Source organism: Gadus morhua, chromosome 8 (genome assembly GCF_902167405.1).
Source record: "Gadus morhua chromosome 8, gadMor3.0, whole genome shotgun sequence".
NCBI classification, from domain to species: Eukaryota; Metazoa; Chordata; class Actinopteri; order Gadiformes; family Gadidae; genus Gadus; species Gadus morhua.
Window position 1 is genome coordinate 6,369,480 of NC_044055.1, and position 13,987 is coordinate 6,383,466.

The following is a 13,987-nucleotide window of genomic DNA, read 5'->3' on the forward strand; positions in this document are numbered from 1 at the left end:
TTCGTAGGCTGCTATATTGTTGATGGGCCGAGGGCCTATCGTTGTGGGTCTAAAGCCTAAACTTGCATTTAGGCCCAAATCTCAGCCCAAAACTGCGACTCAAATTAAACATGAATAGGAGATAATAGCCTATAGACTATTTAAATATACATTTCGAAGCAGCCTATAATATAAATGCATCAAATCTTTCAAAATGTTAGGGTCTAATAATTGAATCACTTGAATGCTAAAGGCTGATATCATTTATCGCATAAAGACTATAGGCTTCGAAATATATTCCAAAACAAAAGGCTGTGAAATACCTCCTATATAAATTCTATGCCTTTAATCAATTGTAGCCTACTGCAAAAATAATCTCATAAAAAATTTGCGTAAAATAAAATACCAGTGTTGGACTAACAGGCATACAAATAAATATCTTTATTTGATTGTTACGGAACATCAAACAGAAATAAGTGCTTGAACATAATACATACTTGACCTAAATGTATGCAACCGTGGATTTATAGCGTTGAATACAAACATTGACAAATTGTAATTCACTCGGAAATACCAACACTGAAGACAAATGCATGCCAAGCCACTTCACTTTTTATAGCAATTCGTTCGGCGAAGTATAATATTCCCTATGAATTCATGTAGGCCCTATTCTTTTTTTTTTTACATTGGCTGTTTCATTTATAATGAGTCTGAGGATTTCGTTAATTTGGGAACGAAAGTTGGGTCAGTGCTCTGGGGTCACATCAGGCAGGGCTTCACGTCTTGATACTGGTGATGATGGGGGAACTGGTGGTAGTAAGAGCCACTGGTACTGGGATGGAAGGAGGATATCCCGTTGAGGTTCAAAACAAAGTCCTTTCTGTCGCACCCTGGTGCTGAATGGCTTGAGTACCGAGATAGTCCCACTGCAGAGGAAATATCAGAAAAGAAACACACGTATTAGAAGTTAGTATATACAGGCCTAGCAATCATCTGGTAATACAATGTAGCCATAAGCTATACTTATTATATGTAAATGCATCTGTAAGTATCGTACAGTTATTTTTATTTTCTGTTGACATTTGTTGCTATAATTCATGGATTACGTTATGATAGCACTGCAATAACCTACTGTGTAAAGCTTAATGATATATACTTTATTTCTAGCATTAGGCTATGATAACAAAAATATATTGTGACTGAAGACTTGCCATTATTTCTTATGTGGCTATATATATTATTAATAAATAGTTTATAACAATTCTATTGAATTCCATTGTATTATCATCATCATCAATTATTTATTAATATTATTGTTATGATTGTTATTGTTATCATATTTATCTTATGACTATTATTGTTGTTATTATAATTTGTAGCCCTACACGGGCCAAGTGGTATAATTATATTATATATAATAATTGGCAATTATTATTAGCTTCCAATAACGTTGGCCATTTAATTGCCTACACACGATTTGTTACATATTTTAATTGAATCAATTTGTTTCAGAGATTAAAAGGTATCTTTAACACCGTAATATTATTGAACATTACATGAACACTTTAAGTTTGCTTTCACTTCATTTTGGCTTGACATGGGCTATCTCGTTCGTTCCAGCGCCTATATTTGAAATTATTTTCGAGCGTGTTGTGGCCTGTGCATCTTATGAAATACAATGACAAATATACCTGACGTGTCAGCACCATCCCTTCCCCCGTGATGAAGATAGCCCTGGTCGAGAGAGTAAGGCGACATCCCTGAGTGATGCAGAGCGGAATACGTGGAGGAATTCGAGGCCATCGATTGCGATTTGATATACGTGGGGACAGAAGGCGATGCTGCCCAATGCGAGTTGCTGTTGGCATAGGGTGACTGACAATCCAGAGATGCCACCATTCCAGGGGACGATTGCAATGGGCTATTACTGTTCTCAGGGCAATAATCCGGGTTTGAGTTGGCCTGGCATGAACTCATATACGATGACCCGGGGCTCTGTGACATGTGTGCGACATGATGCCCCCCTCCTAGCCCCTCGAAGTTGCCTGGCACCGTGTTCCCCATGAAGTCAATGTTGTAACCGTTGGCGTGACAGGGCAACGACGCAGCAGACGTCGACTGGAAATCAAAGTTTTGCTGCAGCATGGGTGGCCCGAACCCGAAGCTGTTCATCATCCGGTACATGGGCTTCAAAGCCTGGCACTTCCTGCGGAATCCGCGAGGCCTGCGTCGAAACGAGCCCTCCTCAAACATAAACTCGCTGCCCGGATCGATGGTCCAGTAGTGCCCCTTGCCTGGTCGGCCGAGACCTTTGGGAAGCTTCATGAAGCACTCGTTCAGGGAGAGGTTGTGTCTCACTGAGTTCTTCCAGCCCTGGTACGACCCCCTGAAGAAGGGAAAGCGTGCCTGCAGGAACTGGTAGATCTCGCTCAGGGTGAGTCTCTTGGTGGGTGAGCTCTGGATGGCCATCACTATCAGGGCGATGTAGGAGTAAGGAGGCTTCTCGGTGCGTCTCATGCCGGAGGTCCCTTTGGGTTTCACTTTGGTTGACGCGTCGGGTGAGCTCTCCATCCCCCCCAGCATGTCTGTGTCCATAGGGTTAGGTGCTGCTGCCGCCGCTGGGTCCAGATGTTGCTGGGGGCTCGCCGTCGTCATGATCTCGCTCTCCCTCTGTCTCTCTCGCGCACTCTCGCTCGCTCTCCCTCTGTCTCTCTCGCGCACTCTCGCTCGCTCTCTTTCTCTCTCTCTCTCTCTCTCTCTCTCTCTCTCTCTCTCTCTCTCTCTCTCTCTCTCTCTCGCTCTCGCTCTCTGGCTCTCTGGCTCTCTGGCTCTATTTCTCTCTCGCTCCCTCGCTGTCCTCTTTCTCTCGCTCTCCCGCAGTCAGGCCACTACAAGGATGCATTTAACGACAAATATATTAAAATATCAATGTCGGATTTGTATGACTGAAATAATGCGATAGCAACACGTGAGTGGAATCGGAGTCTCGTGTCCCCGCCGCGACTCACTGGTTGCTCAAAGATCCCAGCAGAACCTCAGCTGTCTATCAGCACAGCCTCTGCTCCTCCTTCCTCTGCTGCCTGCCATCGCTGGCGGTAATCCCAGATGGAGAAGATGAAGAAGAAGAAGAAGAAAAAGAAGAAGAAGTAGAAGCAGAAATATATGGAATCAAATATGAAATCGGGTTCCTCCGTATTGCTTGGTGCGCATATCCAGTGCGCCAAACCACGACGCGACCACCTATCAATTCTTAGACCTCTGGTAGGATAGGCCTACTCCCCAATCCCCTCCTAGAAATCGGCAGGAACTGAAGACCTCCCCACCCTCCCTCTCTGGCTCGGGACCAGGGTGTGAGCCGGACACAGCGAACAAATCCCCTCCCACCTCCACCCACCCCGAAGCACCTCCATCCCCATTGAAGCACGACCAAGACCATAAAGAAAAGGGGGGCGTCTATAAACTATTTCATGCATTCCGCTGCTTTGCATGCGTTCGCGTTTGTTTATATATATGTGTGTGTGTGTGTGTGTGTGTGTGTGTGTGTGTGTGTGTGTGTGTGTGTGTGTGTGTGTGTGTGTGTGTGTGTGTGTGTGTGTGTGTGTGTGTGTGTGTGTGTGGTAATGTCTGATTCAGTGAAATTGCAGTTAAACTGCAGCGTTCATTGGTTGTTCGTGGTAGGCACGAGCGAGCGGATGCCTTTCTCTTTCCACGCGCGCCTGCAGCCACATACCACACAGGGTGCGGGTGTCGGCTTACCACGCGCAGCGTGACCCCTGAGAAACGACTTGATTAGCCTATGGGACAGTATGGACCCGAGACTTCATACTTGATGGATCAGACTAATCAGATTAATTCAGGTCTAATGATGTAGAATAATCGAAAATGTTTTGCTTTGTTGGCGTACATCTGAACACAGGGGTACACCATATGTCGCATGGGTCGATTGTGATTAGTTATTTGTTTTTAAGGATGGTTTGGCTAAACGGGGGGGTGAGGATAATGTGCTGCTCTGCGCATGCGAAACAAGAGGCGACAGTTATTTGCAGCGCCAGACAGAAAATATAAATATTGAATATCCATGTCCGCTAGCAGTGACCTTCCAAGAAGCAAACAAACGAGACAACTTGAGGAGTCTCTCTGCAACAAATGATGAGTTCGAGTTGGCGCGTTTAAAAAACGGCAGGCCTAGACCTACAGACCTATACTGGCCCCCAACGGGCCCAGAATAATTTGAGTGTAAACCAAACTAAACTATTTAATACAATTAATTGTTTAGGCCTATGAACCTGAGAATAATACAAATATCCTTATAATACAACGAAGAATAATATTGAAACGTAAGCTTAATAAAAATGTTAATTGTATGCCCAATATTGATCATCATAACGATTTGATATACGTCATCATAACAATTATCATCATCGTCATCACATGAGCAATATTGATTGATTGCAATAAAATAAAAATGGTTCTCAGATTCAGCTCAAATCCTTTCATCAATAATCACTGAAACTACAGATCGTCATTAAAGGATGTTTTTATTAAATTAAGGACAGAATATACATGTGGAAATAAATCAAAGACCAACTGCAAAATGTAATTTTCTGGACGTTGAATGGACATACTATAGCGTTATATAGGCCTACCATCGAGCTTACAATGGGGGTTGGATTCAGAAATGAACGAGGAACCAACGACCTGGTGCTCTTTGTCAGAGTGGGCCACCTTTACCCTGAATAAAAAACCGAAACAATAAACATATCAGCGTTCAAAGAACAATGCTGATAAACGCTGTTAAAAAGTGCAACGTTGAAACAAGTCAGTCCCGCTCTCCCCCATAACGGTCCATCTCCATCATCAACACGTTATGACGTAATTTTTTCAGCAGCAGGTGCTCTGACCGATGACGCTTTCGCGGACATAACGTCCGAAATTCAGTCTCTCCGATTCCTTTACGCGCTATCGCGCGTAAGAGGGAAGCGCATGCGCAGATATGGAGTCCATCTGGAGCGCTGACTTGAGATGCGGGGCGAAGCGCGCCGGATGACTGGGCTGGGGTGCGGGGAAGCCCGTGTAGCACGGCCACATCAGACCCGGGGACACTATCAAACTGTCTCTGAATTTCTCCTGCTTGAACGGCGTGCTGAGGATACTGTCTATGGCGAAGGAACTCGTGAATTTGGTATAGGATCCCACTTTGGTGTCGGACATCCCCGGTTCCACGTTGCGCTCTCCCGTGCGCTCTCCCGGTACGCAGAGGTCCGCTCCCTCCTCGTTCATCTTCTTTACGATGCGTTTCCTCCTGCGACGAAACACGCCGTCGGCGAACGTGTATTCACTGTGCGGATTGAGCATCCAGTAGTTGTCCTTGCCCCAGGGTCTGGACGGGTCCCGGAGCACCTTCAGAAAGCAGTCGTTGAGGGACAGGTTGTGGCGCACCGAGTTCCTCCAACCCGTGTAACTGCCCCGGAAAAACGGAAACTTCTGCATCAGGTAGTCGTTGATCTCGGACAGGGTCAGCCGTCCCGAGCAGGACTCCCGGATGGCCATGGCGATCAGGGCGATGTAAGAGTACGGAGGCTTGGGTCTCCGTATGTAGGGCTTCCCCTTGCCGTCCGTGGCAGGTGGGGGGCTCCGCGACACGTAGTCCCCGTCCGACCCCAGCTCCTCCTCGCCGTAAAGAGGAGAGCGCACTTTGTCCTCTACGTCCCCGCTCGGGTCCAGCGGTTTCCTGTGATGATTGTGGCTCCCGCAGAACACTTCAAACTTCATGTTTTTTTGACAGTGGTTCTGTTTCTATTGCGCGGATCTAAAATAGCATGTCCCTTCTTGGAATTGGAAGTTTTGTACGGCGTTCACCTATTACGCACGGCAGTATCTGCGTGTCTGTGCGTGAGTGTGTGTATTCCCAATAGAAACAGTTACAGTCCACGGGCAATCCAAAGCCAGTCTCACCTTCAGCTTACCTCGAGAGCTGTTTATAGCTACCTCACCTCTGGGCCGGCCTCCAATGGGCGGGGCTATCACCTCTAAATTAAGATTCCTTAGCAGCCTCCTCATAGTTTCCACGAATTACATACTTTGTGTTTAATGCACAGGTGACACGCAGCATGCTAAGTATTAGTCTGGCTCGGCCCCTCCCCCTCACCCGACCTGTACACTTGGGTAACAGGTTGGGTAATGCCATTTGATCCAAGGACTGTTTTACCTGAGACAACCAGGTGGCGTACTGAGTCTTTTTTATTCGGGAGGACTGTCAGCCTGAACACTGTTACGATGCGTCGCGTTTTGCACAGTCCAGCTGTTTCTTTAGACTAATATACACACTCAAATAAATAGGGAAAGATTCATATTATATTTACCAATCCTTGGCAAAAGGCAAATTGGGATTTTAAAGAAAACAGAAATAACATCTTCACGATTACCATATTACCATATTCATTATGGCATTAAATGATAGGCTACCATTTTGGCACCTTCAAATCTATCCTGTACTAATAGTAAAGGCCACCTTATTGAATGAGTCTGCATACAAATGTATCCTCAGTATCGAGGTTTTGGGGTTCAGACCACATGTTTCTTGGTGGAAATCGAACGGACAGAGAGATAGACAGATAGAAATTTAGTGTGAAACTTAAATTAAATTCACATTACATTTCAATTTGATTCAAATTGGTTTTTGTATAGCCCTAAATCAAAGGTACAGTCTCAAAGGGCTTAACATCTTAACATCTTCCTCTAACTTACAGGATAGAATTAGAGTAATAATAACCAGAATAAATAGAAAAACAACAATAAGTATAAATACAAAAGCAAGGTAAAGATTGCTTTAGACATTATTTTTTTAGCAAAAGAGTGTGGTGGGGGTCAGCATAGAATAAGAACGTAGGGCCCATCCTGAACCTCTGAGATGCACGGGAGCTCACTGCCTCCCAAGCACTCACCCCTGGCAGAACAAATCATCCCACGCGCGCGGTGACTCATAAACATACGTTGAGATGCGTTTTAATGGACACTCTTGGTTCAGATGGTCTGTGCACTCCGATGTCACCATCCCAATCCTCCAGTCACACACCAACGTGACCAACCGCATCGGAGCCTATAGGCACCAATCCCCTGGCTCTGTTGTGACTCCAAAGTGGCCGGTGTTGCATGTGTTTTTGAACAATAATGATCTATTTTTGTTGTATTTGGTCACCCAATCCCAGTGGTGAGGTCAGTGTTGTTGAGAGTCTGGATACACAGTACCCGTAAGCCATGAGGCGACCACACAATGACAGCAGCTCAAATGGCATAGGTGTTCTGTCCTGTGCATGTAGCAGCCTGTTGGTCATATTTTTTTATTTGTGGATGTGTGTGTGTTTTTTTGTTGTTGTTTTTGGGCATGAGATAGTTGCCATAGACGGGGCAGTCTGAGGGACAATCACAATGTGTGTGTGTGTGTGTGTGTGTGTGTGTGTGTGTGTGTGTGTGTGTGTGTGTGTGTGTGTGTGTGTGTGTGTGTGTGTGTGTGTGTGTGTGTGTGTGTGTGTGTGTGAGATTGGTTGCAGTTGAACTTGACTATTAAAGTAACATTCATTTATTAATTTAAATTCATTTATTAAACAGAAAATAAATTCTGTGGATTCAGTTAGGGCAGGAGACAGTAAAGAACACATATTTTTTGTGGTTTTTTTTTTGTGCTTTTGGACGAGACGATGAAAGTAAACTTTGGAATTCTGGAGTTTGCCTCAGAAACGGTATGGATTACCTAACGTATAGTTTCAGAAACAACATGTCTGAGAAACAAATTGTTGTTCTAAAAAAAAGAAGAAGATTTGAGACAAAGTTTGAGATCAAAAACAACCCTAGCCATTAACGTAAACTGTCGCAGCTAATTGCACGAGATCTAAAAATAACCCCCGTAAAACTGTCAACCTGTCAAGGCACAGAGTCTGCCTGGCTCTCGCTGCAGGGCTTGTGTCTCGCTGTCTGCAAACAGAAAAAAATACCATAGCGTGAGAAGCAGGCAGGGGAGGCGGGGAAAACAAAAAAGTGAGATGTTCAGATGTTTCACTGAAGTCTACGCCGCTGTATAACAAAGCCTCTGAGTCAGACATGAAGTCGAGGGTTTCAAAAGAGACACACAGGGATTCCATGTTGTCTCCAGACATTCCTGGGGCTGTGCTGGGCCTCCCCATGACAGGAGCAGTGTGCTCGTAGAAGCTCTCTGTCCCAACACTGGCGTGTATTCCATCAGGCACAATAATAATGGTGTTCTGACAGCTTTGTTTTGATGCCACTGGTTCCACAGTGAACTCTTGGGTAGGGGCCTTGTGCTGAACTGTGATTGGTCGCAGTTGCACTTGACTATTAAAGTAACATTCTTTTATTAATTTAAATTCATTTATTAAACAGAAAATAAATTCTGTGGATTCAGTTAGGGCAGGAGACTGTAAATAACGCATTATTTTTGTGTTTTTTTTTTGTGCTTATGGACGAGACTATGAAAGTAAAGTTTGGAATTCTGGAGTTTGCTTCAGAAACTGTATGGATATACAGTAATAATAATGGTGTTCTGACAGCTTTGTTTTGATGCCACTGGTACAGTGAACTCTTGGGTAGGGTCCTTGTGCTGAACTGATCGGCACAAACATCTCACCCCTCGGTTGCTGAATTCTTACGTGCTCTTCTATACACACACTTGCTCTTCACATTCGTACATTCACACTTGATACTTGTGCAGCTGCCGAATCATACAGTTAAAAAAAAAATGGTTTACGAAGATTTATCGCTTGCGATTCGCTTCACGGTATCGTGTGTATACGATGGCCCTTTTGTTTTATCAGAAGGCATACCCAAATGCATGAGCTCATGTGAGTAGCAGGTTCCAGATGAGATTTCTCTTGAGCATCTGATATGTTTCCGTATTACCCAGGGACTTCTCCGTAGTCCGTCAACAATCCATGAGTTGTTTCATGCCTCCTTATATACAAAGCAGGGGAGGGTAGAGAGGAGTCAAAGCAGGCCTCTACACGTTCTGCCGGCTCCAAATTGATTCTATTTTGGTCGGCATGCAGGTTTAGCTCACCCTGAGTACATTTGAACAAAAATGTATTTAAAGCAGCAATTATCATAGCACGCAGGAGAGATTCCCTGCCGAGGCAAAACAGGAACCTCTTTTAATGTTTTACTCCTTTGTTGGAGTGATAATTTGCACACATTAAAGTCCATACTGTTATAAGATCAGCAGGTTCATTGGGCAAACACATGCTCTTATTTATATGTTTATAATATATATGTAACATGTATTTGTTCAGATGTCTGCCTCCAGTTTCTAATTTAAATGTGAATCATGCCCTGTGTATTGAGGTAACCGACAGTTAATGATATAAAAATCATTATAGTGGCTTATTAATAATGTTATCATTTGTTATCAATATACTTGCCTTCATATCATATTCGTTCCTGATGCAGGTCAAGGCTATAACATCCTGTTATAGCCTTGTGTGATTTTGTGATTAAGACATAATCAGATAGTAGCAATGGGTATTTGATAGGAATGTTTGTAAAACACAAACACAAAGAAGCTATTTGTTCCTTGTTTTTATCAGAAAGTATGTAAACACACACACACACACACACACACACACACACACACACACACACACACACACACACACACACACACACACACACACACACACACACACACACACACACACACAGGAAATCCCCACTGCAGGGGTAGGTAAGGCCACAGTTGTACAATGATTACTTTGTTTGATTCATATTTCTTACAATGAAGATAAATATCAACTAAATAAATTAATACAAAATAACTATGTTGCATGAAACCGGTATACTGTCATTATAGCCAGGGACAGAATAGGGAAAAAGTGAACGCTATCTGGCAGGGCAGTGGTAGTGTTTCTTTGGTTGCGTCAGTCTTTGTTGCCTGCTAGAGTGGGTAAAGCAGACCCCTGATCTTCACGAGCTGTTACTGAAAAAACAGCAGTTGCGTCCATGGCTGAGTGACGGAGCCGTTACCATGGCAACTCCTCGCTGACCAGAAGGGCCAGTGGAACGCATCCATCTAAGTATGCTTGTTGGCGTCCCAAGAAGTGCAATGGATGCGCCAAAGTGAAGTGCTTTGTCCATCAGCCGTTGTCCCACTGCAGCATGATGGCTGTGTGGATACGTCACCACCATGAACACTTTAGAATTGCTTTGGCCTGATGTTAATTTCCACCATGCTATAGTCTAAATTCTTGGGTGGGTCTGTACAGCGTTTTTTCGGGAACCAGAAGGTGTGAGAGGCGGAGCTACGGGACATTTCCTGTTTAGTTAATGATCCACAGAACAATCTGCCACACAGGTTTGATTTAAAAAAAATTACAGTCACTTTGTCGAAGGGTGTTGATGTCGGAACAGAACATTTTAGCTAGTTTTCCCACCAGTTTCGGGGAAAGGTTAATTTGCCATGTTTTCGCTGTTGGTGAAGGAGGGATATGACCATGGGAAGATGATGCGGTTGTTTTAGTTATCAGCCCCCTTCTTTATCTGATATAAAGGCTAAACCATATCCCATAGGTTGGGGTCTGGCCGTTGTGGTTGTTTCCAGTAGTGATCTGCACCATGTAACACACAGCTACAGATCCCGATTGAGCTACAGATTGGAAATTGAATAAAGTAAAACATGCGGTTCTCCCAGATTTGAGCTTTATATTCATCCAAGTCTCAAGTTATATATAGTGGAGAGTATGCATGAGTACTGAGCACTAACGTCGAATGCAATCATCATATCAGATTGTATAGGGCCTACGCTATCACTGTCCTGGAAGGAATACCAGGAACACCATTACCTGTGGATAACCTTCTCTTGCCCTGAAATTCTTGATTCTTCATCACGCACACACAATTTCACAGCCATTTATTTGGCCGTGCTGGTGGCCTCCAGGCACACAGATCACGTATCTAAAACAGATCCAACTCAACCCTAATAACATGTGAAGACCTGCTCTCTGCCGGCACCTGAGTATGTAACATATGAGCTTGTGTATCGCTTTACCTTCCAAGTTTTTGCCAACATCAAATAGCATGCAGCGTAGAAAAAGGGTTCCCATCGGCGACAGTTCAACCGCCGTGCTGTGCTTACCACTCAAGCTCCATCTTGTCGTCGAGGCGGTCGTATAGTCATCAGATTTGCGACGTGATAAGATTTCGTGTCCCAGGTTAAAGTTGGCGTCAAGCACACTTGCATGTTTGCATTTTGCGGCCTGCATTACGGGAATTCTATGCAAGCTAACCGTTTCAGATGAGTAAATTCAAAATTAGTTTTGTGTGTTTGTTTCCGTTGGAAACGGCTGTATCGGCATGGTTTTCAGACAGTATTAGTATCAGTATCAGTAAGTATTACCACGTTTTGTGTCTCTTAACAAGTCTTAATACAGTACTATCCTACACCTATCATATAGTAGACGATACTGTCTGTACTACACCAGCTCGTATACTATGCTTCTATTAGCTACCGTATTTTTAAACACACCAACACCATAATTGTGATTCATTTTCAGGTTATTTTGTGGTTTGTAATAGACTGAATGATAGTTCTTTGTGTTAAAGAGTTAAAAACACTGGCAAATATGCATAGGCTGGACCGGACATCTCTTAGCTGCCGGCTGTTAGCACAAATAATAGCACATAAACACAAAGACCGAACCATGGACGTACAATTTTGTGTAATTCATTTCCAGGAATGAATTGGAATGGATTAGGTTTAGCACACACACAAACACACACACGCACACGCAGCGATATATAAGCAGTTAACTTTGTGCAATTATTTTTGTAGATTTTGTAGATCGCCCTGAAACATTTTATTCAGCCAACAGTTTAGTTTATGCAATCACACGATTAGACCGTGACACCTCGCGTGCATTCAGCCGAAAAAATGCCTATTTACAGTAACTGTTTGAAAAAAACAAAGTACTATAACAACGTAGGCAGGTTTCAACTTGTCTCGCTGGGCTATAAAAAAAAGAAAAGAAAAGCTCAGGGCCTGAGAGGAGTGAATAAAATGGACTATGGACAGATCCCCCCTCTGATGCAGTGGGCCAAGGTAACATTACCGTTACAGCATCCACTCAACCTGTTTGGAGAGAGAGAGAGAGAGAGAGAGAGAGAGAGAGAGAGAGAGAGAGAGAGAGAGAGAGAGAGAGAGAGAGAGAGAGAGAGAGAGAGAGAGAGAGAGAGAGAGAGAGAGAGAGAGAGAGAGAGAGAGAGAGAGAGAGAGAGAGAGAGAGAGAGAGAGAGAGAGAGAGAGAGAGAGAGAGAGAGAGAGAGAGAGAGAGACAACAAAGAGCCCTGCGTGCTAACAGGAGGAACTCCCTCCAGGTGATTGCCTGTGAAACACGGTCTTTGCACGAAAGCGATGCCGATATCGCCCAACACACCTTACACACACTTACGCTCCACACACACCCTCACAGGCAGAGATAGTCATCTGGAGAGTCATCTTTTTTCAGCTTCTGTAATCAAGCTGAGACAAAACCCTACATCTGCGATAATCACTGTGATTATCATGCTAATTACTTTCACCTTTTATGGTTACCTACCGTGTTGTGTTTACATGTGTTGCTGTTGTCAAGGATTTAACTCTGAACTTTAATTTGACTCATAACAGTCTGAACTTCACATGCCACATGACGTTTTTAGATTCTTCGAACGTCATGCCCCCACGACGTTTGTGACAACGCTAATCCCACCTAAGGGATGGTTTGTCGTTATTTATTTTAAACTGATTTCTCCCTGTGATCACGGTTTATCTGGTGTAATCCCAGGCACCAGTTAGATAAAAGAATACACGCTGAAGCTATTGAATTAGGCTGTTTAGATCAGAACGAGAAAAAAATTTAAGTCATGTCTGTTTCCCATGCGGTCTCCCATGCGGTCTGTTGGATTCCATAAACACATCTCCCAGGTGGTCTGTGTCTGTGTGTGTGTGTGTGTGAGTGTGTGTGTGTGTGTGCTTGTGTGTGTGGGTGTGTGTGTGAATACACTTGTGTGTGTCGGTGTTTATACTTGTCGGTGTGTGCGTGTGCTTACGCTTATGTGGGCGTGGGTGTGTGTCTATGTGTGTGTGTGTGCGTGTGTATGATTGTGTTTGTGAATCCTCGTCTGTGTGTGTGTGTGTGTGTGTGTGTGTGTGTGTGTGTGTGTGTGTGTGTGTGTGTGTGTGTGTGTGTGTGTGTGTGTGTGTGTGTGTGTGTGTGTGTGTGTGTGTGTGAAGACGGACGGCAAGGGGATGGTGCAGCCCTCCAAGCCCAATGCGATCTGACATCTGAGTTTAATGATATTTATTTCCAGCCCCCACACTGCCAGGGCAATGCTGGGCCTGTAGTCCTGTCCCCATAATGCTGAGCATAGCCCCAGCTCCCCATAACCCCCCCCCCCCACCCCCGAGCTCTCCCGCTCTCCAACTTCTCCCCCCCCCCCCCCCCCCCCCCCCCCCCCCTCAGCTCCCTGCCCTGAATCTGGTTTGTGTTTGCCCCTGTGCCGGTGTTAGGCGGAGAATGTTTACAGTTGCAAGTATGCGTGCGTTTGTACGTGTACGTGTGTGTGTGTGTGTGTGTGTGTGTGTGTGTGTGTGTGTGTGTGTGTGTGTGTGTGTGTGTGTGTGTGTGTGTGTGTGTGTGTGTGTGTGTGTGCTCTCGGTTGTTACAACAAGCCTCGAAGGCACGGGAGAAGTCAGTGGAAAGTGTGTGTGTGTGTGTGTGTGTGTGTGTGTGTGTGTGTGTGTGTGTGTGTGTGTGTGTGTGTGTGTGTGTGTGTGTGCCTTGTGCCTATTTCAACATTTGGAGAATCTGTATTTATAGGCTTTCATTTATTTAAACCTCAATGAACTTGTTCAATGCCTTTTAACGTGAAACCTGACAAGGGAGTGAGTGACGTCAGTGCTTCTGGATGGCAGGACACCACGGACGTCACTGACTCTCTCCTGCTCTCTCCTTCGCCGGGGAAACCCCCA

The 13,987-nt window shown here is 44.5% G+C and overlaps 2 protein-coding genes across 2 annotated transcripts; both read right to left on the bottom strand.

Annotated features, from left to right (window-relative positions):
• Nucleotides 1-521: 521 nt before the first annotated feature.
• Nucleotides 522-2,758, bottom strand: LOC115548430 (forkhead box protein F2). Its single transcript, XM_030363070.1, has 2 exons — nt 1,671-2,758; nt 522-905 (listed from the first exon to the last, which is right to left on the bottom strand). The coding sequence occupies exons 1-2, from the start codon at nt 2,632-2,634 to the stop codon at nt 739-741; spliced, it is 1,131 nt and encodes a 376-aa protein (XP_030218930.1). The 5' UTR covers nt 2,635-2,758; the 3' UTR covers nt 522-738.
• A 1,740-nt stretch (nt 2,759-4,498) lies between these two features.
• Nucleotides 4,499-5,986, bottom strand: LOC115548435 (forkhead box protein Q1). The gene has a single exon (XM_030363081.1). The coding sequence runs from the start codon at nt 5,749-5,751 to the stop codon at nt 4,939-4,941; it is 813 nt and encodes a 270-aa protein (XP_030218941.1). The 5' UTR covers nt 5,752-5,986; the 3' UTR covers nt 4,499-4,938.
• Between the last annotated feature and the right edge of the window lie 8,001 nt (nt 5,987-13,987).

Bases quoted from the DNA above. Each gene is read 5' to 3' on its own strand.
- LOC115548430 (XM_030363070.1), bottom strand. From the start codon at position 2,634: ATGACGACGGCGAGCCCCCAGCAACATCTGGACCCAGCGGCGGCAGCA. The intron at 906-1,670 runs GTATATTTGTCA...TTTCCTCTGCAG, and splicing joins GGATGGTGCTGACACGTCAG to TGGGACTATCTCGGTACTCA.
- LOC115548435 (XM_030363081.1), bottom strand. From the start codon at position 5,751: ATGAAGTTTGAAGTGTTCTGCGGGAGCCACAATCATCACAGGAAACCG.